Source organism: Pezoporus flaviventris, unplaced genomic scaffold (assembly GCF_033815535.1).
Source record: "Pezoporus flaviventris isolate CSIRO_AGI_PZ_B2104156 unplaced genomic scaffold, CSIRO_AGI_Pfla_v1 ptg000123l, whole genome shotgun sequence".
Taxonomy (NCBI): Eukaryota; Metazoa; Chordata; class Aves; order Psittaciformes; family Psittacidae; genus Pezoporus; species Pezoporus flaviventris.
In genome coordinates, this window is record NW_026892671.1 from 1,848,819 (window position 1) to 1,872,743 (window position 23,925).

At 49.3% G+C, this 23,925-nt stretch overlaps 2 protein-coding genes and 1 pseudogene across 2 annotated transcripts; 1 reads left to right on the top strand and 2 right to left on the bottom strand.

The window, feature by feature from the left end:
* The first annotated feature begins 265 nt into the window (after positions 1-265).
* On the top strand, positions 266-1,249 carry LOC133282479 (olfactory receptor 5J3-like). Its single transcript, XM_061478470.1, has one exon. The coding sequence runs from the start codon at positions 266-268 to the stop codon at positions 1,247-1,249; it is 984 nt and encodes a 327-aa protein (XP_061334454.1).
* A 4,489-nt stretch (positions 1,250-5,738) lies between these two features.
* Positions 5,739-6,635, bottom strand: LOC133282397 (olfactory receptor 8I2-like; the record flags this gene model as incomplete). Its single annotated transcript, XM_061478411.1, has 1 exon — positions 5,739-6,635. A coding segment is annotated over one exon (897 nt), but the record flags the coding sequence as incomplete, so codon positions are not given.
* A 3,632-nt stretch (positions 6,636-10,267) lies between these two features.
* Positions 10,268-11,172, bottom strand: LOC133282480 (olfactory receptor 5AU1-like; annotated as a pseudogene).
* Positions 11,173-23,925: the final 12,753 nt, after the last annotated feature.

The window sequence follows — 23,925 nt, forward strand, 5'->3', positions numbered from 1 at the left end:
TTCACTTCTTCTCCAGTTTTCAAAGATTGGGTTTGGGTTTTTAAAAGAAAAGGTCTGATTTAGCCTCATGATTAAGAGATTTCTAAAGGGCTTTTGAATGTGTTTCTCTGCCTGTGAAGATTCACCAAGAACCACAGTTAGATGTTCCTTCAACTATCAAATCTTTATTGTTTTAATGTCCAGCCTAACGGAGTACATGCAAGCCACATGGCATTGCTCTTCCCTATTTCACTCCATCTTTCCTCCTTCCCACAGGGATGCTGCCATGCAATACAGTAACAGGGCTGAAGGCAACCACACTGCAGTGACCCACTTCATCCTCCTTGGCCTGACAAGTGAGCCCAAGATGCAGACTCCTCTCTTTGTAATCTTCTTCATGATTTATCTCATCACTCTCACGGGCAACCCTGGGCTGATGGCACTGATCAAGACAAGCCCCCGGCTGCACACCCCCATGTACTTCTTCCTCTGCAATCTCTCTGTTCTCGATCTTTGCTACTCCTCTGTCTTTGCTCCAAAGCTGCTTCTTGCCTTCTTGGTGGAAAACAAAACCATCTCTTACCCTGCCTGCTTCCTGCAGCATTTCTACCTCCTCATGTTTGTGACCACAGAGGTGTTCTTGCTGGCTGTGATGGCTTATGACCGCTATGTAGCCATCTGCAACCCACTGCTCTACACGGTTTCCATGCCCCACGGGGTCTGTGTTCAGCTGGTGGCTGCATCATACATGGGGGGGATTTTGAACTCCCTAATCCAAACCTGTTGCTTGCTGCTGTTGCCTTTTTGCGGTCCAAACACCATCAACCATTACTTCTGTGTCACTAACCCTTTGCTGAAGCTTTCCTGCTCCAACAGCCACCTCAATGAGCTTTTGCTTGTAATTCTTCATGGGAGCATTTCCATGTCTGTGCTGGTCCTCATCATCACCTCCTATGTATACATCCTTTTGTCCATCCTGAGGATTAGGTCTGCTGAAGGAAGGCACAAAGCCTTCTCTACTTGTGCCTCCCACCTCCTGACCGTTACCTTGTTCTATGTCCTTGCTGGGCTCAGCCACATGCAATCATCTTCCAAGTACTCCCTGGAGACAGAGAAAGTTACCGCTGTGTTTTACACCCTCCTTGTCCCTATGCTCAACCCTCTGATCTACAGCTTGAGGAACAAGGATGTTAAAGATGCCCTTAGAAAAGCAACAGCAAATAACCTCATTGCGAGCTGCTCATTGACCAACCCGGTCTCAATCGGTTGATAGAACTCCTCCTCTTTCCCTTTTTAACTTGTTTTGTGTCAGCTGTCTGGAGGAGGAAGGAACTGAATGTCTTTACAGGAGCAGGTACAACACATTCTAACCATGCTTTAAACTCTGCAGAGACTCGGTGATGTTAAGCATCCCCTCAATATAGGTCTCTGATAAATATTCCCTTGTCATCTCTTGGGTTTTTCTTTTGGGGAAAATACATGTGATATCATAGGAGGTGGCAAAAATAAGCCCATGAGGAATTTCCCTCTTCAGTTTAGCTTTAGAAGTTGCACTGATTCAAGCAGTGATTCATCCAGAGGCAAGTTCAAGGAGGGATGAGGGGTTTTGAGGAGGTACATCCGAAAAACATCACTTTACTTTGGGCTAATGCAAGGAAATGCATAAAATCCCATTTGCTCCCAGAAGGATGTGCAGTGCAAAGTAAGGAAATGGGAGGAGAAGCAAAGCCACTGAGCTGCCAGAGGATGAGCATGGTACGTGCTGTGATTGAGCATTGGGAAGATGCTAAATTGCTGTGTGACCAGAACATCCCAGCCTGGAGGCAGCAGAGCTGTGTCTGTCATCCTGCACCTTCCTTCCTACCACCACAAACATCCAGCTGAGCCAAAGAGGTTTCACAGCACAGTGTGGGTTGGAGGGAGCTTAAAGGCCACCTACTTCTAACCTCCTTGCTGTGGGCTTCATCTCACATCTGGTTTAGGAGAAGTAGCAGCTGAGAGTAGGATTTTCCCCTATTGCCAAGGATTTTAGTATGATTGAATGTAATGACTTTAGGGAGAAGTATGTTTTTTCCCCTATTTTCTTGTTGTGGGGCTGCTGTAAGTGATATTTCCTCGCACCCAACTCTTCCCCAACACAACCTGTTAACTGAGAAGGTACCACTGAGGAATGCTGCAGAACTTCATGCTCTGCAAAGCAGAAATAACCAACTGCAACCTGTTAGAGACCTTTAGCAATAAGCTCTTTATGTAGCAAATAGAGACCTGGATGCATTGCAGGAGAGGGGGGATCATCTGTTACTTCATGGTACTTTGCACATGGCTGCACCCAAGTTAGTCCTGACGTTGTGTTTTTCATAGCTAAAAATAAAAGAGAAAGACTCCCAGCATCATTTCTGTTAGTTGGACATGGAAAACATGACTAAGCATACCCACTGTATGGTATACCTAGACTTCTAACTTCTTTTTTCCCCCTCAGAGTTAGGAGTTTGCATTTGAATGCCTGATGTAGAGTAAAACAAAATCTATCTGGAGCACCCAGTTGAACAGGGGTCATTTTCCCTAAGAGACAGACACAGACAAGGAGGAGGAAATGTTTATAACACTTAGTTTCCATTAGAGCTTGCCTTGTCCCTAGCTTGGACACCAGAGGGTCTTGCCTCTCATTAACAGTTGTTTGTGCTGTTTGCATGATGCAAGATGCCTCAAGGGAGCAGCCAGGACCAGTTATTCCCAATGGGAAGGTGAGCTGGGAGCTGAAAGTGCCCACAAAGCAGAGCACAGTCCCTGTGTGCCTGAGCACAGCAGCAGCTTCCACGGATAGCCCAGGGGAAACTAAGAGTCAAGTTCATGGTTGCTACTGACCAGGAGCAAACCCAGTTACAGCACAGCCCTGGAGGTGGGCCCAGTGCCAGGACTGTGCTTAAATAGAGCCTGAGCCTATGGCAGAGGGTGTGTGAGAAGGACCCAGGTGATGCTGGCCATGGCAATTACTGTGGCTGCACTCCCTGATGTCTCAAGGAGAGGGGAACTGGGTTTTCCACCACCCAATGCCCTAAACACAGCGGCAGCTCTGCATTCAGCCTCCTCTGATGTATTCCTGTGTGCAGAGGATGAAAGAATGGAGCAGAAAGGAGCAAAGAGCTCCTTTATTGTGTTAATGAGAATCACCCCTCCTCAGTTATGCAAAATCATGGAATCATGGAATGGTTTGGGTTGGAAGGGAGCTTAAAGCTCCTCCAGCTCCGACCCCAACACCTTCCACTGGAGCAGCTTGCTCCAAGCCCCTGTGACCAACCTGGCCTTGAACACTGCCAGGGATGGGGCAGCCACAGCTTCTCAGGGCACCCTGTGCCAGCACCTCAGCATCCTCCCAGGGAAGAGTTTCTGCCTAAGAGCTCATCTCAGTCTCCCCTCGGGCAGGTTAAAGCCATTCCCCTTGGCCTGTCCCTACAGGCCCTGATGAAGAGTCCCTCTCTTATTCTGTCTGAATCAGTTGCTTCACATGTTGTGTTCTCTTTTCTTGAGGGAATTGTCCAAATGTCTTTATTTTTCATGAAAACTCCATCAGAAACTTTGATTAAAAGCTTATAAAGTGAGCATTTCACTTCACACCAACTTAAATTAGATTTTGACTGGTTGCCATTGCATTCATTCATTATTCATCACAGTTCTTTGCAGAAGACCACGGTTTCCAAAGGTACTTATTTTAACCACAAATTTATTCGGTTTGTCATTATACAAGTACATGTTCTTCCAGCAATTGTACAGTTCATTAAACAGAATGGTGTGTTTGGATTAAATGTTAAAACCCCTCCATCTACTGTTTCATTTAGAGCATCTTCCTCCTCAATAATGTGATGACATACAGAAGGGGATGTGACATGGTCAAATCCACAAAGCACAGACCTGGTACTGAGTATCCAGAAAGGAAAAGATGTAAGGACCACACATCCCAGGAAGATTTTAGTTGGGACACACTTCTGGCCACATGCTAACCTATGTGTGCCTATCACAAGTCCTTAGCACTGCTCCAGCTCACTTACACAGGATAAATGTATTGGATGGTCATATCAGGTATCACAGAATCCCAGACTGGTTTATGTTGGAAGGGACCTAAAAGCTCTCAACTTCCAACCCCTGCCATGGGCAGGGACGCCTTCCACTAGAGCAGCTTGCTCCAAGCCCCTGTCTCCTACCTGGCCTTGAACACTGCCAGGGATGGAGCAGCCACAGCTTCTCTGGGCACCCTGTGCCAGCACGTTGGCACCCTCATAGTGAAGAATTCCTTCCTTACATAAAATCTGGATCCCCCCTGTTTCAGTCTGAACCCATTACCCCTTGTCCTATTCCTACAGTCCCTGATGAAGAGTCCCTCTCCTGCATCCTTGTAGCCCCCTTCAGACACTGGAAGCTGCTCTGAGGTCTCCAAGCAGCTTCTCTTCTCCAGGCTCAACAGCCCCAATGTTCTCAGCCTGGTGCCATACGGGAGCTGCTCCAGCCCCTGAGCATCCTCGTGGCCTCCTCTGGACTTACTCCAGCAGCTCCATGGCCTTCTTATATTCCCTGCAGAGAAGGACTTGGGGGTGCTGGGTGATGAAAAAATGAACATGAGCCAGCTTCAGTGTGCGCTTGCAGCCCAGAAAGCCAAGCGTATGCTGGGCTGCATCCAAAGGAGCGTGACCAGCAGGTCGAAGGAGGTGATCCTGCCCCTCTACCCTGCTCTCGTCAGAGCTCACCTGGAGCACTGTGTGTAGTTCTGGTGTCCTCAACATAAAAAGGACATGGAACTGTTGGAACAAGTCCAGAGGAGGCCACGAGGATGATCAGGGACTGAAGCACCTCCTCTATGAAGGCAGGCTGAGAAATTTGGGGCAGTTCAGCCTGGAGAAGGCTGAGTGGATACCTCATAGCAGCCTTCCAGTATCTGAAAAGGGAGTTTAAAGGATGCTGGGAATGGACTCCTCATTAGCACGGTAGTGACAGGACAAGGGCAACAGGTTAAAACTTAAACAGGGAAAGTTTAGGTTGGATATAAGGAAGAAATTCTTTCTTGTGAGGGTGCTGAGGCACTGGAATGGGTTGCTAAGGGAGGTTGTGTATGTTCTATCCCGGGCAGTGTTCAAGGCCAGGTTGGACAGAGCCTTGGGTGACATGGTTTAGTGTGAGGCCTACCTACCAATGGCAGGGGGGCTGGAACTGGATGATCTTAAGGTCCTTTCCAACTCAAACTATTCTATGGTTCTAAGATTCTATAGACACGAAAACTGTATCAGAACTGCAGGGGATACCAGAGTTGTATTGAACCGTTGGTCTGTCCCTCAGGTCTTCAAGCTCGTTTGGGATGAACAAGTATCACCAGGCAATGGAGACAGTGGTCACTGCCTTAAATCAAGGATGAGCCTCTTTTTTGTGGGCACTACTTTCATTTAGGACTATTTAGACACAAAACACCATGGTGGGGTCTCAGGTGTGCTATTGAAGAGCTGATACTTATTTGAATTAATTACTGAAGGCTCAGGCCACGCTTACAAACACCTGAAGGTGTTTAAAGACAACAATTTGTTGTGCTGTTTATCCATGCCCTGCACTTGCTGTGTGATCTCCTTATCTCTAATAATGACGAGTGGTGAGCAATAATGACCAATAATGGCCAGTAATGCTCAATTCCATAATCACATATTCCACATATTCCTTCCTTACCTCCACAGTACTGAAGAACTCCAAATGTGCTTTCAAACCCTGCATAGATGTGGCAGCAGCTTTCGCTCCCACAGCCTCCTCAGAGCCCCCTTCACCTCCTTGTTCCTCAGGCTGTAGATGAGGGGGTTGAGGGTTGGGGTGAGGATGGAGTAACACAGAGACACCAGCTTTGCCTGATCCCATGAGGATGCCTCATGAGGCTGGACATAGGTGAGGATCCCGGGTGCGTAGAAGATGGTGATGGCAGCCAAGTGGGAGGCGCAGGTAGAGAAGACCTTCAGCCTCCTCGTGGCCAAAGGGATCTGCAGGACAGTGTGGAGGATGTAGGCGTAGGACACCAGGATCATCAGGAGAGAGACCACAGCATTAAACGTAACACTGGACACCAACACAAACTTGTTTCTGTGGGTGTCTGAGCAAGAGATCTGCAGGAGGGTGGGCAGCTCACAGAAGAAGTGGTTGATGCTCCTGGCCTGACAGAAGGACAACCTCCCTGCCAGTGTGATGTGCACCAGGGAGGTGAGGAACCCGATGGTGTACACCAGCACCATCATGCCATAGCAACGCGCCCTGGTCATGGCAATGGTGTAGAGCAGGGGCTTGCACACAGCCGTGTATCGGTCATAAGCCATTACCCCAAGCAGGAAGCACTCACAGATACCCAGAGCCAGGAAAATATACATCTGGGCAAAGCAACCCCAAAAGGAGATGTGGCTTCTCCCCAGCAGGAAGGTCTCCAGAGCTTTTGGGATGATAGCAGAGGAAAGGCAAACATCCATGCAAGATAAGTGGGTCAGGAAGAAGTACATGGGGATGTGGAGGTGGGGGTCAGTGTTGATCAGCAGGATCATCGTCAGGTTCCCCAGCACCATTAAAACATAGAGGGATAAGAAGACTGTGAAGATGGTGGTTTGTAGCTCTGGGGCATCAGAGAAACCCAAGAGGATGAAGCTGGAGAGAACCGTGAGGTTTCCTGTATCTGTCATTTCAACAAGTTGATGGATTTGGATTGAAAGGAATCAGTGAAATACATCCCTTAGAGATAAATAATGTGGAAGTTTAGTTGGAGTATAATCCACAAAGTAAATGCAATGGTAAATGGTGTATTTGTAATGGTGTATTTCTGTGTGTAGCCCAAGATCTGAAGTCAAAGAGGTGAAGGAGCTCATTACACAACCTGAAATCAAAAGAGAATAATTCTACGATGATTGATATACACTGCACTAATGAAACACTGGGAAACATCATGTCTATCCAAATGTAATGCAATAAAATCAAATTAGTACGTCCACAAATGTGGAAAACAGAAAACATTTTGTCTTTTCTGATTTCTGGGAATTTTAAGGACCTTTTTTTCTCTCTTTTTCTGTATTTTTCAGAGTGGATCAGTGCTCTTCTCTAGATTCATTACTTGTGCTGCATCCTTTTCAACACCACACAAAGCCATGTACTTGAAATTTGCTTTAAGTTCTAAGTTTATCTGCTTTTGAGGGACTCCCACCCTGCATAATGTTAAGGGAAAGCAGTGGTCTTAGCTCTAGCAGAGCTTTCCTGTGATTGCAGTGAGCTGCCTATGACAAACTCAAATATGCACCTAAGGGTGTAAAATACATCATATATAAACCAAAATTTTAAGGCTTTAGCTTGGATATTCTCCACAATTCAATTTCTCTGCAGATGAATTACTTGATGGAATATCAATCTATGAATGGCTACATCAGTGCTAAAATACCCCTAAATCTGTTGTAGATGGGGTCAGGAACGTGGGTTTTTGAAGCAAAGCTACCCCGTACTAGCGCACGTTTATTCACACCACATAATATCATAGAATGCTTTGGGTTGAAGGGACCTTAAAACTTATCCAGTCCCAGCCTCCTGCCAAGAACCCCCACCCTGCATAAAGTTAAGGGAATACAGTGGTCTTAGCTCTAGCAGAGCTTTGCTGGGATTGCAGTGAGCTTCCTATGACCAACCCAAATATCCATCTAAGAGTGTAAAATACAAAATATACCATATATAAATCAAATTTTTAAGGCTTTAGCTTGGATATTCTCATGCTAAAATATCGCTAAATCAGTTGTAGATGGGGTCAGGAAGGTTGGTGTTTTTGAAGCAAACCACCCCATACTAGGGCACTTTTATTCTCATCATGGGATATAAGACAATGTTTTGGGTTGAAGGGAGGTTAAAGCTCACCCAGCTCCAAGCCCTGCCATGGGCAGGGACGCCTTCCACTGGAGCAACTTGCTCCAAGCCGCTGTGTCCAACCTGGCCATGAACACTGACAAGGATGGGGCAGCCACAGCTTCTCTGGGCACCCTGTGCCAGTGCCTCAGCACCCTCACAGGGAAGAACTTCCTTAACTCAAACCTGAATTTCTCTGTTTTAGTTTAAACCCATCACCCCTTGCCCTATCAATACAGTCCCTGAAGAACAGTGAAATTCAACATGCCATCAAAGCATGGGAGAGGTAGCATGACCAGGGTCAAACTGGACCCACCACCCATCAAACCCTTTTGTACCTGCTTGGTTAAAGAGGAAGGTGGTGGTGGATGCAGTGCCTGCAGCTCGTCCTGGAGACCATGCAATGGGTTGAAGGAGAGATGCCTGCGAGCAGGATGCTCCAGGCTGGCTGGTGGAGGGGTTTTATCTCACAGGAGGCATTACCTCAGAGGCTTGTGTTGTGCAAACTGTTCTCCCAAAGGACCCTCCTCCATTGGATAATTAGTTTGACTTGATCAGCAAAACAACCTCTCAATTCCTCTCTCCCCAAACTCCTTCTGGCTGCATCAACACCTTCAAGACCAGTTCTCCTGTAGAGACCTACCCAGGAAGACAGGCCCAGGACAGTTTGCTTTGTATTTCCCCATCTATCACATACCTCTTCCTTTCAGTGTTTCCCTGAGGAAGCCCTTTACATCCACAGGGATCATCTAATATTGCATTGGAGGGAGCTGCAAACAAGCACAACAAAGCATCCTCTGTGTGGATGGTTTGTGCTGGTCATGGGGAGTCCTTTCCATCACATACATTTATTTCCATACAGTTGACTAGTGAATGTACACCACTTTGGTCAAAAGCATTGGCTCAAAACGTGGCTGCTTTGAGGATCTATCAGGATGAAGTCAGATTTCCCAGTCTTCATCTGAAGAATTCTGAGTGTTGGTGTGTCCCGAATATTTCTCCTAGATGAAGAGACATGATAAAACCCTTAGTAGAAATATTAAATGATAACCTTGTCCCAGACATTTAGAAAAGACAAAGGATGGGGCAGATAGAAGAGAAAACCAAGGTATGAAAATGTGGGGAAGCAAGAAAGAGTAGAATGTAGATGGCTTTAGATGTTTTCAATGTCAACCTGTTTTTCTGATGGAAGGCACCAGACTGACAGTCCAGGAGATGCACTGGAGGAGGGTAGAAAATTATTTCTGAGTGGATTTGAATGTCTTTCTTCCCCATTGGGTACTGGGCTAAAACCAAGGCTTGTGAAGTGGGAAAATCAGTATAACAGAGGGAGAAATAACCCTCAATCATATTCTGGAAAGAAGAGAAATATATAATTCAAAGATTATTGAAAAGAACTACATGAAGGCAAAAAGAGGCACTGAGAATACCTGGGTGCGATTGTGCAAGGTGAATAATGCAGCTTGAAGTCCCAGATGCAGACAGCTGGGTATTGTACTTGCTCCATCGGGCTCATCAGGATACCCATGCCAGCAGCACCTTGGGTGTTCAGGGGAGAGGAAGACCCCAAATCCTTCCTCTTTACCAGCATTCTTGCTCTTTACACCCCTACTTAAATTCACAGCAGAGCAGAGGCTCAGATATGACTTGTCCCCATTTAACACAAGGGCTTTGTTGACCAAACAGACTGTTGCAGCTTTATTTCTTAGAATTGTAGCCTGGTTTGTGTTGGAAGGGACCTTAAAGCTCATCCAGCTCCAACCCATGCCACAGGCAGGGACACCTTCCACTAGAGCAGCTTGCTCCAAAACCCTGTGTCCAACTTGGCCTTGAACACTGCCAGGGATGGGGCAGCCACAGCTTCTCTGGGCACCCTGTGCCAGCACCTCAGCACCCTCCCAGGGAAGAGCTTCTGCCTAAGAGCTCACCTCAGTATCCCCTCTGTCATTTCACGTGACCAAACCTTGTGGTCTGGAGTTGAAATACCTGGAAATATCAGTTAATATTTCCTTAAAACCAGAAATAACACCAGAAAGCATTTGCTAATATAAGACATGAGCTCAGGTACCAGTTGGTTTGATGCCAGCAGGGCAAAGCCACCACCTTCTCCCTTTTGCTCTCTGAAGGTGGAAGTAAAGTTTATTGTTATGTTTAATAGCATATAAATAATAAGATACATGAATTTCAAGTAATATTTAAGTAACAATCACTTTGGACAACAACTTTCTTTCCAATACACAGTCACTGTCAGGTCTCAGGCTGCAGCCAGAGAAAGTCCTGTCCATCAGAGTATAGCATGTAGTTCTGGTTTAAGGAGAAGCGTGTTTTCCAGGTGTCATGCTTCCAAGTATGTTTAGTCCCGTCTTTGTGAAGGTGCTATATCCACCCTTCCTTGAAGGTGCTATATCCAACCATCCTCTTCAAGGTGCAATATCGAACCATCCTTGAAGGTGCAATATCCAGCCTGCTGCTTCTCACCAGGGCAGGGTAGCCCTCTCCTTTCAGCTGACAAGGAACCATGAACGGACAAAGAGGAGAAGACTCTACTTTTTGCTGTCCTCATGGCGTTCTTCATATCCACATTTCTTAGGCTGTAAATGAGCGGGTTCAGCATGGGGACAGCCACAGAGTACAGCATGGAGATCACCTCATCATGCTTTGAGGACTGCCTGGAGCTGGGGCACAGGTACATGAAGAGGGATCTGCCGTAGTACAAAGCAATGGAGATGAAGTGAGAGGCACAGGTGGAGAAAGCTTTTTGTCGACCAGCCACAGACTGCATCCGCATGACAGTGGAAAGGACCGACAAGTAGGAGATGAGGATGAAGACCGTGGAGCTCAGTACCTTGGACCCCACCACGGCAGCAACCATCACCTCGGGTGTCAGAGCAGGAGAGGGCTGGCAGTGGTGGTCCATCACAGAAGAAGTGATTGATCGTCTTGGACCGACAGAACAGGAGACAAAATAAGGAAACCGTGTGTATGGTAGAGCTGATCACGCCAGCTAAGTAGGCACCAGCCAACAACCCAATGCAAAGCCTTTGAAACATGACCATGGAGTAGCAGAAGGGGGTTACAAATGGCCATGTAGCGATTGTAAGCCACAGCAGCCAGCACATAGCACTTGGTTGTGGCACAGGTTGCAAAGCAGAAGAGCTGAGTGGCACATCTAATGAAGGAAATCACCTTCTTCTCCACTAGAACATTGAGCAAGGCTTGAGGGATGATGGTAGAGGACTAGCAGACATCCAGGAGAGGCAAGTGGCTTAGGAAGAAGTACATGGGGGTGTGTAGGCAGGAATGCATTCTGATTAATGCAATTAATTGCAGGTTTCCTATGAAGGTAACTCATAGATGGCAAGGAATAAGACAAAGCACATCACCCACAGGACTTCCCTGTTCGTGAAGCACAGCAGAATAAACTCAGAGGGGGACGTATAATTATCTTCAACCATAGTGAACCTATAAGCAGTTTGCCTGATTTATGTCTTTAAATTGAAAATTCTGAATAGGCCCAAATCCCTCAATAATGTTAAGAATGTCAGGTTTTGTTTATCTATCAGTTACACCACTTACATACATACAAGTCAATATAAGGTAAATTCTCTTTGAGAGAGGAAAACACCAAGTTCCTAAGGCTAAACACCACAATCATCAGGAACACACTTGGAAGCAAGTAGATATTTTAAGGCAAGGAGGGAGGGCAACACCAGAATGAATAAACTGCAGGGTTCCTCATAGCTCCTCTCAAGCCGTTGACACATGGAAGTCCTTGAATTCCTGAGTAACTGCTGGGAAAAGGGAATTATTTCTCATCTTTTGGGTGCTGCCAATCTAGTGTGATGCATGAGGAATAAATAGCTGTTCTCTGTGACCCAGGAGGAGCTCTTTGAGAGCAAATGTGGCTTTCCTTAGGGTAGGATGGTGCAGAGCCAGGATTTCTCGCCTCACTTTGCTTTAGACACAATGCCTAACTTGGAGACAAATGATAAATTAAGGGTTGAGCAAAGATAAATTCTCCCAGGGAGAAATCAGCAGCTCCTAATATCACAGCTTACAACAGGTAGAATAAATCCTCATTGATTTATCTTGCCTAACATTAATCATCACTTGACAGAGTTACACCAGAGAGCAAAGCAGGAGTGTGCGTGGCTGGTATCTGACAAGCAGAGCCATGCTTAAGTCATCATTATTTGATGGCCCTTTGCCATTTGAAAATCAAACTGTTTGGGTCTGGGGCTCAATCCTCCCCCTGAGGCAGCATCCACCTGCCCAGACACACACATCTCCTGCCAGGGGACAATTGACCTGAAGCTCACAATTAACAAAGACTCACCCTCGCTTTTTCTTGCTTGACAAACCAGCTGCTTGGTCTGAAGTGTTCCAAGGTGCAGATATGAAACCTGGGATGTTTCTAAGGCTGCAGCTTGTGCTATACACGACAACTTCCCCCCCCAGCAATCACATCTCCCTGCAGCTTGAGCAAACTCACTGGAATGGAGATAAATTAATCTGAAAATCCACACCTTGCTGCCCTCGTTTAGATATTATCCATGCAGGTTGTGGGTCCACACTCTGCTGAAGAGTTAACTGAATATTTATCCCTGTATTCCTGGGGAAAGGACCTCCATTTGTGGCTTTCCTACTCCGATTTGGTAAGATCTTGTTTTTTGGCCAAGCTTTCAACAAGCTGCCCTAGGGCTCACCAAGCAGACTGTTGCTAGTGTTATCCAAGATGCAACTCTTGACATGGATAAGGGAACATCCAGCTGCTGTTGAGACTCTACAGCCAAGCAAAACCTTGCATCACAACCTCCTGGTTAGGTAGCAGTTAGCTTGCTCTCATAGAACCATAGAATCCCAGAGTAGTTTGTGTTGGAAGAGACCTTAAAGCTCATCCTGCTCCAATCCCTGCCACGAGCAGGGACCCCTTCCACTAGAGCAGCTTGCTCCAAGCCCCTGTGTCCAACCTGGCCTTGAGCACTGCCAGGGGTGGGGCAGCCACAGCTTCTCTGGGCACCCTGTGCCAGCGCCTCAGCACCCTCACAGGGAAGAGCTTCTGCCTAAGAGTTCATCTCAATCTCCCCTCTGACAGTCCGAAGCCATCATGGTGGATGTTATCTTCAAGATCTCAGAACAGGAACAAGGGGAAGGTTCCAGCTCTCTCGAGCTAAAACACACTGTTTGGCTAGCTGCTCTTTCGAGAGTCTTACAGCACAAACTATCAAATGAGTGAAGAAAGGGATCGTTTAAAATATGAAGCAAAAGAGCCCCATGCTCACACCACCAGCATCCCTCTGATTCCTCAAGGGGATGGTTTCTGCTGCCCTGAAATAAAGCAGAGGAGGTAGGGTTTGCTACAAGGCCTGTGGATCCTGTGGATGCCACAGGACAAAGCAAAGTTTTCATATCAGGGATTTCTTCGTCTTTGCTCTCAGATCCACTTGAAATGGGTTTTAATACTCCCAGCTTCTCCAGGCTCCAGCTAGAAGGGTAATGCTGCTCTGTCTTCTCCCATGCAGCATCTACCCGTCCTTCCAGAGCCTTGTCCTTTGTGGTATTCACAGAGCCAGGGGTAAAACAAGTCAGGGGATTACACATTAACCGCGGGGGAGCTGTCAGACCAGGCAAGGGTCAGCCCAAAGGGCTCCCAAGAGCCAGGTCAGGATCCACCCAACAGGTTTTAAAATTAATGGCACCAGAAGGTCTTATTTGAACAATACCAGCCCAAAATTGTTGCCGTTAAGATTTTTATCCAGCCTTCAGATGTCCCCAAAGGTGGTTTAGTACATAGCAATATGTAGTGTGTCATGTCTGTATTCAAAAACAAGATTACCTCTTGGGAAGCACTCTTAGATGTGTTCAACCCTCAGCGTAGGAGAAATCCAGCTCTCCTTTATCTCAGTTTATGCTGCTACTTAGAAGGAAAAAATAAAAGCACAACTTCCTTTTCATTTTGAAGCAGCTGCCTTTACTTTTCAATCAGAAATGCTTCCGTTACTGTGCTCCCAAAGATGAGAGGGGGCTGTAGGGCCTTCCAGGAAAGGACAAAAGTCACCTTTTTGCTCCCCGAAAGCCCTAGTAGGGAATGACCCTGGTTATTCCTGCCTAGCACTTAATGTTCTGTAACAAAAGGTGGGTTTCCTACCCCATGCAGGTTACCAGGATGGATCTACCAGTAGCCCAGGAACTTGGTTACTGTATAGGCATCCTCACCCATTTAATTCAGCATCAGAGAGCACCTAAAGAAGCCCAGCTGCTCCCCTGGGATTATTTAGGTGGTGATGGGTGTGATTTACATACATCAACAACAAGGAATTAAATCCTTCACCTCCATGGGATAAAGGTTGAGACCTTACCTGGTTTGAGATCTGATATGTTTTTGTTTGCTTCCATTATGAAATCTGGGATGGCTTTGTCAGGAGTAAAGATGTGCAATGGGGACACTTTCTGAGAGGGATCTGTGGATCTAGAGGAAACAACTGATGGAGAACGAATCATTTAAACCACCAGGAATTAGCACTTCAAATTGTGTATGGATAGCACAATTTAATAAAAAAAAACATTTAAAAGGCAGAGTGAATTTGAAATCCTCAACAACAGAAGGACATGGATCAAGTGCAGAGGAGGCCACAGGGATGATCAGGGGCTGAAGCAGCTCCTGTATGGAGCCAGGCTGAGAACATTGGGGCTGTTCAGCCTGGAGAAAAGAAGCTGTGTGGAGACCTCAGAGCAGCTTCCAGTGTCTGAAGGGGGCTACAAGGATGCTGGAGAGGGACTCTTCGTTAGAGTTTGGAGTGACAGGACAAGGGGTGATGGGTTCAAATGGAACAGGGGGAATTCAGGTTACAGATAACAAAGAAGCTCTTCCCTGTGAGGGTGCCGAGGTGCTGGCACAGGGTGCCCAGAGAAGCTGTGGCTGCCCCATGCCTGGCAATGTTCAAGGCCAGGTTGGACAGAGTCTTGGGTGACATGGTCTAGTGTGTAGTGTCCCTGACCATGGCAGAGGGGTGGAACCAAGCTCCTTTCCAACCCAAACTACTCTATGATTCTGCAATAATCTACATTTCATACAACCTGAAGCCTCAGCCAAAAACTGCATTAGGAAAAGTGGGGTTTAAAGCATCATTTCTAAATGTGAGGGGACTTTGTTTGAAGCTGTTAAACCATCTGACACTGCTTTAACAGGGTCAGGAAATAAACTGCCTACATAGGATCAGCCAACTGTAGAGGTAACATGATGGTCTTAGTCTCCTGGGCAAGAACAAGCCACTTGGCTACCCAAAGCTTCCCAGCACGTAAGGAAAAGTTTTTATCTTAAATAAAAAGGAGTGGATATTCCCAGCAGCATCCAATAGATGGTGGTGTTGTATAAGAAATCCTGATCCATGATTTTCTAGCTACTTATTTCAAAACTTCTGCCTTTTGATACCTAGAGGGACTCCTGTGACCATTTTGCACCTCTTGGAGGTGACCGCAGAGAGCAATGGTACCAAGAAGGAACAAAAATCACTTAGAAAAAGGAATGGATTTTGTTCAGAAGTAGATGAATACAGCTTTGAAGGGGAAATGGGCATCTAAAGAGCAGGCATATGTGGATACTGTCATGTCCTGCTGGCAACAGTAAGAGTCAGCTTCAGGCTGGTAACTTTAGTAAACAGTTAGAACAAAGAATAAGAGTAAAGAATAAGAATATATATAATATATATATAAAATAAATATATATATAATAAAAAATACAACGTAAATGATAAAGAATAAAGTACAAATAAAGAATAAATTATAAAAAAAAGAATGAAGATTTATTTCTTAGTGCTGGCCAGGGTCACATCTCTGTTTGGGTTATTTTCCCCTGGATTAAAGAGTGTTTTTCCCACTGGAGATGCCACAGCTCAAGTGACCACAGGTGGAAAATCTCCATCCAGGACTCAGCCAAGCCTTCTCCTTCCTAAAAGCCCATCAGCTCCAAATCCATTCCCATAGGAGCTTGTTAACACAACTGGATCAGGGACATCTCTCACCTTTGAGTGATGAGCTGCTAAAGAAATAGGGAAGTTTTGGGTGTGTGGGGAAACCCTGTGGTGACTGTTTTCCCTGGTGGCATTGTGATTTTATAGCAACCAGGATATGGGGGAGCTGCAATTTGTGCCAGGAATGACTTCTTGCATAGGAAATAAAGACTTTTGGTTGGGTTTTTTCATTACCTTCGATTTTCCTGCTGTTTCAGGGTCCTGGTTTGTTTGCATGTTTGCTTTGAGTTTCTTTAATCCCCATTGCCTCAAACCAAAGTGCAACTCTCCTGCAGCAAACTCTACTGATAACATTCTTGCCTTTGTTTTTAACAAACCACTGTGGGTATAAATTAGAAAACTCCTTAGAGCTTCTCTTAAAGGCTTTGAGAAAGGCAGAACTTGAGGAGGAAAACTGAAAGGGTCAAGTTCTACAGCTGCCTGAAAAGAGGTGGCAAAGCCCAATTTGACTGTGATTTAACTCATCAGCCTGGTTCCAAACACAGACCTGTTGAAGAATTTGCATTTCACTCACGTGACTCATGCATGATATCCCATTGCTCCATAACTGCATTAAAACATCAGATCATCCATTTAGATCTTGGGTTTCTATCCTTCCTGAGAAAAGCCCATAGCAGCTGGGCCCTCCCCACCCTATGAATCACTGAGACCCCAACTAAACTGAGGCAAGGAAAATTAGTATTGTGTGTGTTGGTGTTGACTTCTAACACAAGAATATACTGTGCTATATATACAGTTTAGGATGCATTTAATATTGTGTTTTGATATATATACACGCATACATACGTGTTTATGTGTATAATTTGCCAGTCATAGGAACAGAGACCTCCTAGATGTCCTTTCTGAGCAATAACTATGTCCTGCTGGTCATAGTCACATCAGTGACTAGTCATGGTCATGCTAGTCATGGCCGTATCAGGTTGCTCCTGGCCTCATTCAGGCAGCTTCTGAACATGTCCATGGGTGGAGGCTCCACAGCCTCTGGGACAAATCCTCATAGAATCACAGAATAGTTATGGTTGGAAAGCACCTTAAGATCATCAAGTTCCAACCCCGCTGCCATGGACAGGGACACCTCACACTAAACCATATCACCCAAGGCCTTGTCCAACCTGGCCGTGAACACTGCCAGGGATGGAGCTTTCACAACTTCCCTGGGCAACCTATTCCAGTGCCTCACCACCCTCACAGGAAAGAATTTCTTCCTTATATCTAACCTAAACTTCCCCTGTTTAAGTTTTAACCCATTGCCCCGTGTCCTGTCACTACAGTCCCTAATGAAGAGTCCCTCCCCAGCATCCCTATAGACCCCCTTCAGATACTGGAAGCTGCTATGAGGTCTCCATGCAGCCTTCTCTTCTCCAAGCTTAACAGCCCCAACTTTCTCATCCTATCTTTATATGGGAGGTGCTCCAGTCCCCTGATCATCCTCGTGGCCCTTCTCTGGACTTGTTCCAACAGTTCCATGTCCCTTTTATGTTGAGGACACCAGAACTGCACACAATGCTCCAGGTGAGGTCTCACAAGAGCAGAGTAGAGAGGCAGGATCACCTCCTTCAACCTGCTGGTCACGCTCCTTCTGATGCAGCCCAGGATACGGTTGGCTTTCTGGACTGCAAGCGCACACTGAAGCCGGCTCATGTTCATTTTCTCATCAACCAACACCCCCAAGTCCTTCTCCACAGGGCTGCTCTGAATCTCTTCTCTGCCCAGCCTGTAGCTGTGCCTGGGACTGCTCCGACCCAGGTGTAGGACCTTGCACTTGGCATGGTTAAACCTCATGAGGTTCGCATCAGCCTACCTCACAAGTGTGTCAAGGTCCCTCTGGATGGCATTCCTTCCCTCCAGGGTATCAACCGAACCACACAGCTTGGTGTCATCAGCAAACTTGCTGAGGGCACCCTCAATTCCACTGTCCATGGCAGCGACGAAGATGTTGAACAAGACCGGTCCCGACACCGATCCCTGAGGGACACCACTCGTTGCTGGTCTCCAGCCAGACATTGAGCCATTGACCACAACTCTTTGTGTGCAGCCATCCAGCCAGTTCTTTAGCCACTGAGTGGTCCATCCATCAAATCGATGTCGCTCCAATTTAGAGACAAGGATGTCATGTAGGACATGTTGAACGCTTTGCACAAGTCCAGGTAGATGACATCAACTGCTCTTCCCCTGTCCATCAGTTCTGTAGCCCCATCATAGAAGGCCACCAAATTGGTCAGGCAGGATTTCCCCTTAGTGAAGCCATGCTGGCTGTCACCAAGCACCTTGTTGATTTTCATGTGCCTTAGCATGCCTTTCAGGAGAACCTGCTCCAAAATTTTGCCAGGCACAGAGGTGAGACTGACTGGTCTGTAATTCCCCGGGTCATCCATTTTCCCCTTCTTGAAAATGGGGGTTATATTTCCCTTTTTCCAGTCATCGGGAACTTCACCTGACTGCCACGATTTCTCAAATATGATGGCCAGCGGCTTCGCAACCTCATTCGCCAGCTCCTTCAGGACCCGCGGATGGATTACATCGGTACCCATGGACACGTGCACGTTCAGATTTTTAAGATGGTCTCGAACCAGTTCCTCTCCTGCAGTGGGCCCAAGGTCTTCATTCTCACAGTCCCTGCGTCTGCCTTCCAAGACTCGGGTGGTGCGGTCAGAGCCTTTGCCAGTGAAGAGCGAGGCAAAGAAGTCATTCAGAACCTCAGCCTTCTCCAAATCCTGTGTAGCCAGTTCTCCCGAGAGCTTCCGGAAGGGGGCTATGTTGTCCCTAGTCTGTTTTTTATTTGCTACATACCTGAAGAATCCCTTCCTGTTATCCTTAACATCCCGAGCCTATTTGAATTCTAACTGGGTCTCAGCTTTCCTAACCTGGTCCCTAGCTTCCCGGAGAAATTCTTCCTCAGCTCCATCTAAACCTGCCCTGGTGCAGCTTGAGGCCATTTCTTCTTGTCCCATCCCTTGTTCCTTGGGAGCAGAGCCCAGCCCCTCCTGGCTCCATCCTCCTCTCAGGCAGTTGTAGGCAGCTATCAGGTCCCCCCCAGGTCCCTCAGCCCTTCCCCATCACATTTGTGCTCCAGGCCCTGCACCAGCTCCATTGCCCTTCTCTGGCCCCGCTCCAGCACCTCAATGTCTCTCTTGTAGTGAAGGACCCAGAATTGAACCCAGGATTCGAGGTGCGGCCTCAGCAGTGCTCAGTGCAGGGGCACCACCACTGCCCCGGCCCTGCTGCCGCACTGGTGCTGATCCAGGCCAGGATGCTGGGAACTTCCTGGCTGCCTGGGCACAAGCTGCTCATGTTCAGCTCCATCAATCAGCACCCCCAGCTCCTTTCCCATGAGCAGTTTTCAGCCCCTCTTCCCCAAACCTGGAGCATTGCAGGGGGTTGTTGTGGCCCAAGCGCAGGACCCGGCACTTTGCCTTCTTGACCCTCAACACATTGGCCACAGCCCATGGATCCAGCCTGCCCAGATCCCTCTGCAGAGCTTCCTACCCTCCATCCCCCACCACACCTCCTTGGTCTTTTGGTGGGACATCCCAAATTAGGCAACCCCCACTCTGGGGCTGGCCCCCCCAACTCCCTGATACCAGGGACGGGGGAGCTGGGATGCCCCATGGGGTGTGGTTTGGGGGCAACGATGAGCAATTTGGGGCTGGGTGGCATTGGAGGGGGGGAGCAGCTTTTCTGGGGTACCCCCAGTTGGGGGCGAGTGTTTGGTGGGGCCCCTCCAGGTTTTTGGGTCCCTGGGTTCATCTGGGGGGGGCCGGGGGGATGGAAGGGTGTGGGTGACTTTTGTGCTGCCCCAGGCCCCCACTTGGGGGTCCTGCATGCTTTTGTGCTGCTTCAGGGAGATTTGGGGTTACCCTAGGATTTAGGGGCAGCACGATTGCTTTGGGTGCCTCCAGGGCCCTTTGGGGTGCAGTGTGGTTTTGGTTTGCCCCTTTATTGGGGTGAACCTTTTGGGGATCCACCCCCTTAGACCCACCTAATTCACTACTGAACTGAAAGCAATGTTGGGGTCCCCCCAGTGTGTTTGGGGTTCCAGAGCATCTTGATGGATCCCCAGGGCAGGTGTTGGGGGAACACCACTTTTCGGAACACCCCTTTTTTAGCAAGTCTGTGCCACTGTGCTGAGCCGGGGCGGCTTTGGAGCTGTGGGCTTTGGGTTTGGGGGGATTTGGGGGGATGCAGGGAGGATTTGGGGATTCAGGCTGGTCCACAAAACTCTTTGGGGTGGCTCATTTATTTGGGGGACTCCCTGTCTACCAAGACTGAGGGGTCCATCAATCCCAGGGCAGCCGAATCTCATTGGATGCCCTAGGGAGCCCCATTGACACAAGCGGGAGGAATTTGGGTGTTCAGAGGGATTTGAGGGTTCAAGGAACATTTTGAGGTTCAGGGGGGGATCCCCAAAATGAGCTGTAGGAGGCACATTATATTGGGAGATCTCCCATGTACCAGGGTCCCAGGGCCCCCTCAGTCGCTTTTGGGTGAGCAACATTCCCCCAGCATGGAGATGTGTTGAGGGGAAGAGTTTGGGGGTTCAAAGGGGATTTCGGCATTGGGGGAGCTCCCCAAAGCTCCCTGGGGTGGTGCAGGCATTTGGGGAACAGCCAGTGTCCCAAAACCAGGGGTTACATTTGACCCAGAGTACCCTGACTCTTCAGTGCCCCTGTTGGCCCATGGCAGTAAATGGAAGGGATTTGGGGTTCGGAAGGGAACTGGAGGTTTAGGGGGATTAGGAGGTTCATGGGAATGTGCCCAAGCTCTGCAGGGGACAAATGGAGGCCTCAAACAGGGGCTACAGCCACCAGAGACCACCCCAAAGATCACTGGGGCTTTGGGATGGCGGCAGCATCGTGCCCATGGCCGCTGGGCACCCAGGGGTGCTCCGGGAGTCGCTGCGGGGGGACCAGCCTCTGCCCAGCCGGCTCGGGGAGGTCCCTCACGGGCTGCTCTTCCTCAGTGCCTTTGGTCCGGAGGTGGAGCATGCGAGGGGTCACAGCTCAACGTGGGCCATGGAACAGGGCGTCACGGCCACCTACGAGGAGTGGAGAGGGACCGACCCTGGCACAGCAGAGAATCATGGAATCCCAGACTGGGCTGGGCTGGGCTGGAAGGGACCTTAAAGCTCACCCAGCTCCAACCCCCAAAGGCACGGGCAGGGACACCTTCCACTAGAGCAGCTTGCTCCACGGCCCTGTGTCTCTGTGCACTCCCAGGGCATCCTGGGGATACACCTAGAGAATCCCAGAGAATGCCTGCAGCACCTCCAGAGCACCCCATGGACCCAGTCAGAGCTCCTGCATCACAATGACCTTGGGGACATGGAGACCACAGGGGTGGCTGATTCTGGAACTCCCCGTGTTCAGGTGTGTGAGGTCACAGAACCCCACAGAACCCTCCAGCAGAGGCACCGGGAGACGACAGCTGCCCCACGGAACACAAGCTACCGGTGGAGGAGGCAAGAGCAGCTCCTCTGGTGGTTCCCGTCTTGGTGTCTCTGAGCCGGTGCCGCCTGTGGACACAGGAGCGTGGAACGAGGTGGGTGGCGATGGCGATCTTGGGGTGCTGTAGGAGTTGCCAGAGCACCTCAAGAGACTTCCCCAGAGTGGCTGCTTTGGACTCGGTGTGTGAGTTGGGCTGACTGAGCCGGCAGCGGAGCGCTGCGGCTGCCGAGGGATGATCCTGGGATCTGCCCTCATTTCCTGTGGGGAGAGCAAGGGCCTGTGGGGATGGGCCAAGGGGGAACGATTTTAACGTGACAGAGAGGGGAGATTGAGATGAGATCTTAGAAGTTGTTCCCTGTGAGGGTGGTGGGACAGTGGCACAGGGTGCCCAGAGAAGCTGTGGCTGCCCCATGGCTGGCAGTGTTCAAGGCCAGGTTAAATGGAGCTTGGAGCAAGCTGCTCCAGTGGAAGTTGTCTCTGCCAGTGGCAGGGTTTGGAGCTGGAGGAGCTTTAAGGACCCTCCGAATCCAAACCATTGTGTGCTTCTGTGATATCCTCAAGTCCCCTGGGGGGAAGTGAGTGAACAAGCTGTCTGTCTGCGTTTAAACCAGGACAGCAAGGCAAGGCAAGGCAAGGCAAGGCCAGGCAAGACCAGGCCAGGAGATGCAAGACAAGGGAAGGCAAGGCCCATGAAGGGAAGGCCAGGCCAGGTCAGGCAAGGAAAGGAAAGGCCAGTTAAGGCAAGGTAAGGCTAGGCAAGGCAAGGCTAGTCCAGGTCTAGACAGGCCATGTAAGGCCAGGCAAGGCCAGGTAAGGAAAGGCCAGGCAAGGCCAAGCAGGTCAGGGAAAGGCCAGGCCAGGCCAGGCTAATAAAGGCAATGCAAGGCCAGGAAATCACAGGGAAAGCAAAGCCAGGCCAGGCCAGAAAAGGCCAGGCCACACAAGGCCATGCCAGGCAAGGCCAAGGAAGGCAAGGCCAGGCCAGGCCATGCCATGCCAGCCGAGGCGAGGCAAGGCAAGGCAAGGCCACTCCAGGACAGGCAATACTAGGCCAGGTAAGGCAGGGTAAAGCTATGCAAGGCACGGCCAGTCAAGGGCAGGCAACCCAAGGACAGGTTAGGCCAGGTAAGGCAAAGCAAGGCCAGGCCAGGCAAGGCAAGGGAAGACAAGACAAGGCAAGGCCAGGTCAGGCCAGGCCAAGCCATGCAAGGGAAGACCAGACCAGGCCAGGAAAGGCAAGGCCAAGTAAGGCAAGGCCAGTCCAGGACGGGCCAGTCCATGCAAGGCCAGGGAAAGGCCAGGTAAGGCAAGGTAATGCAAGGCCCATACAGTAGTAGCAGTGCAGGACAGGTAAGGGCAGGTAAGGCAAGGCCAGGCCAGGCAAGGGAAATCAAAGCAAGGCAAGGCTAGGTAAGGCAAGACAATGCAAGGCATAGCAAGTCCAGGACAGGCAATGCAAGGCCAGCTAAGACCAGGCTATGCCAGGCCAGGCCTGGCCAGGCCTGGCAAGGCCAGGCAAAGCCAGGCAAGGGAAGGGAAGGCAAGGCTAGGCAAGGCAAGGCAAGGCATGGCAGTCCAGGACAGGCAATGCAAGGCCTGGTAAAGCCAGGGAAGGCCAGGCCAGGCAAGGCCAAGCCAGGTCAGTCAAGGCCTGGGAAGGCAAGGCCAGGCCAGGTCATGACAGGAAAGGCCAAGCAAGGCAATTCAAGTCAAGGCAAGGCAAGATAAGTCAAGGAAAGGCTAGGCAAGGAAAGGGAAAGCAAGGCAAGTCCAGGATAGGCAATGCAAGGCCAGGTAAGGCCAGGCAAGGAATTACAAGGGAAGGCAAGGCAAGGCAAGGCAAGGCAAGGCAAGGCAAGGCAAGGCAAGGCAAGGCCAGGCAAAGCAATGACAGGCATGGCAAGGCCAGGCTAGGCCAGCCCATGCCAGGCCAGGCCAGGCCAGGCAAGTCATGGCAAGGCTAGGCCAGGCAAGGCAAGACAAGGCAAGGTAAGGCAAGACAAGGCAAGGCAAGGGAAGGCAAGGCCCGACCAGGCCAGGCAAGGCAAGGCAAGGCAAGGCCAGGCAAGGCAAGGTAAGTGTAGGCAAGACAAGGCAAGTCCGGGACTGGGCAGTCCATGCAAGGCCAGGTAAGCCTAGGCAAGGCCAGGTAAGGCCAGGTCAGGCAAATCCAGGGAAGGCCAGCAGGGCAAGGCAAGGCAAAGCAAGGCAAGGCAGTGCAAGGCCAGGCAAGGCAACGTAAGGCTAGGCAAGGCAAGGCCAGTCCAGAACTGGCCAGTCCCTGCAAGGCCAGGTAAGGCAAGGTAAGGCAAGGTAAGACAAGGCATGGCCCATACAGCAGTAGAAATGCAGGACAGGTAAGGCCAGGTAAGAAAGGCCGGCCGAGCCCCAGCCAGGCAAGGGCAGTCAAGGTCAGGCCAATCAAGGCCAGCCAGGGCAAGGCCAGGCAAGGCAAGGCCAGGCCAGGCAAGGCAAGGCAAGGCAAGGCAAGGCAAGGTAAGGCTAGGCAAGGCAAGGCAAGGCCAAGACAGGCAAGGCAAGGCTAGGCAAGGCAATGCAAGGCCACTCCAGGAGAGCGACTGCTA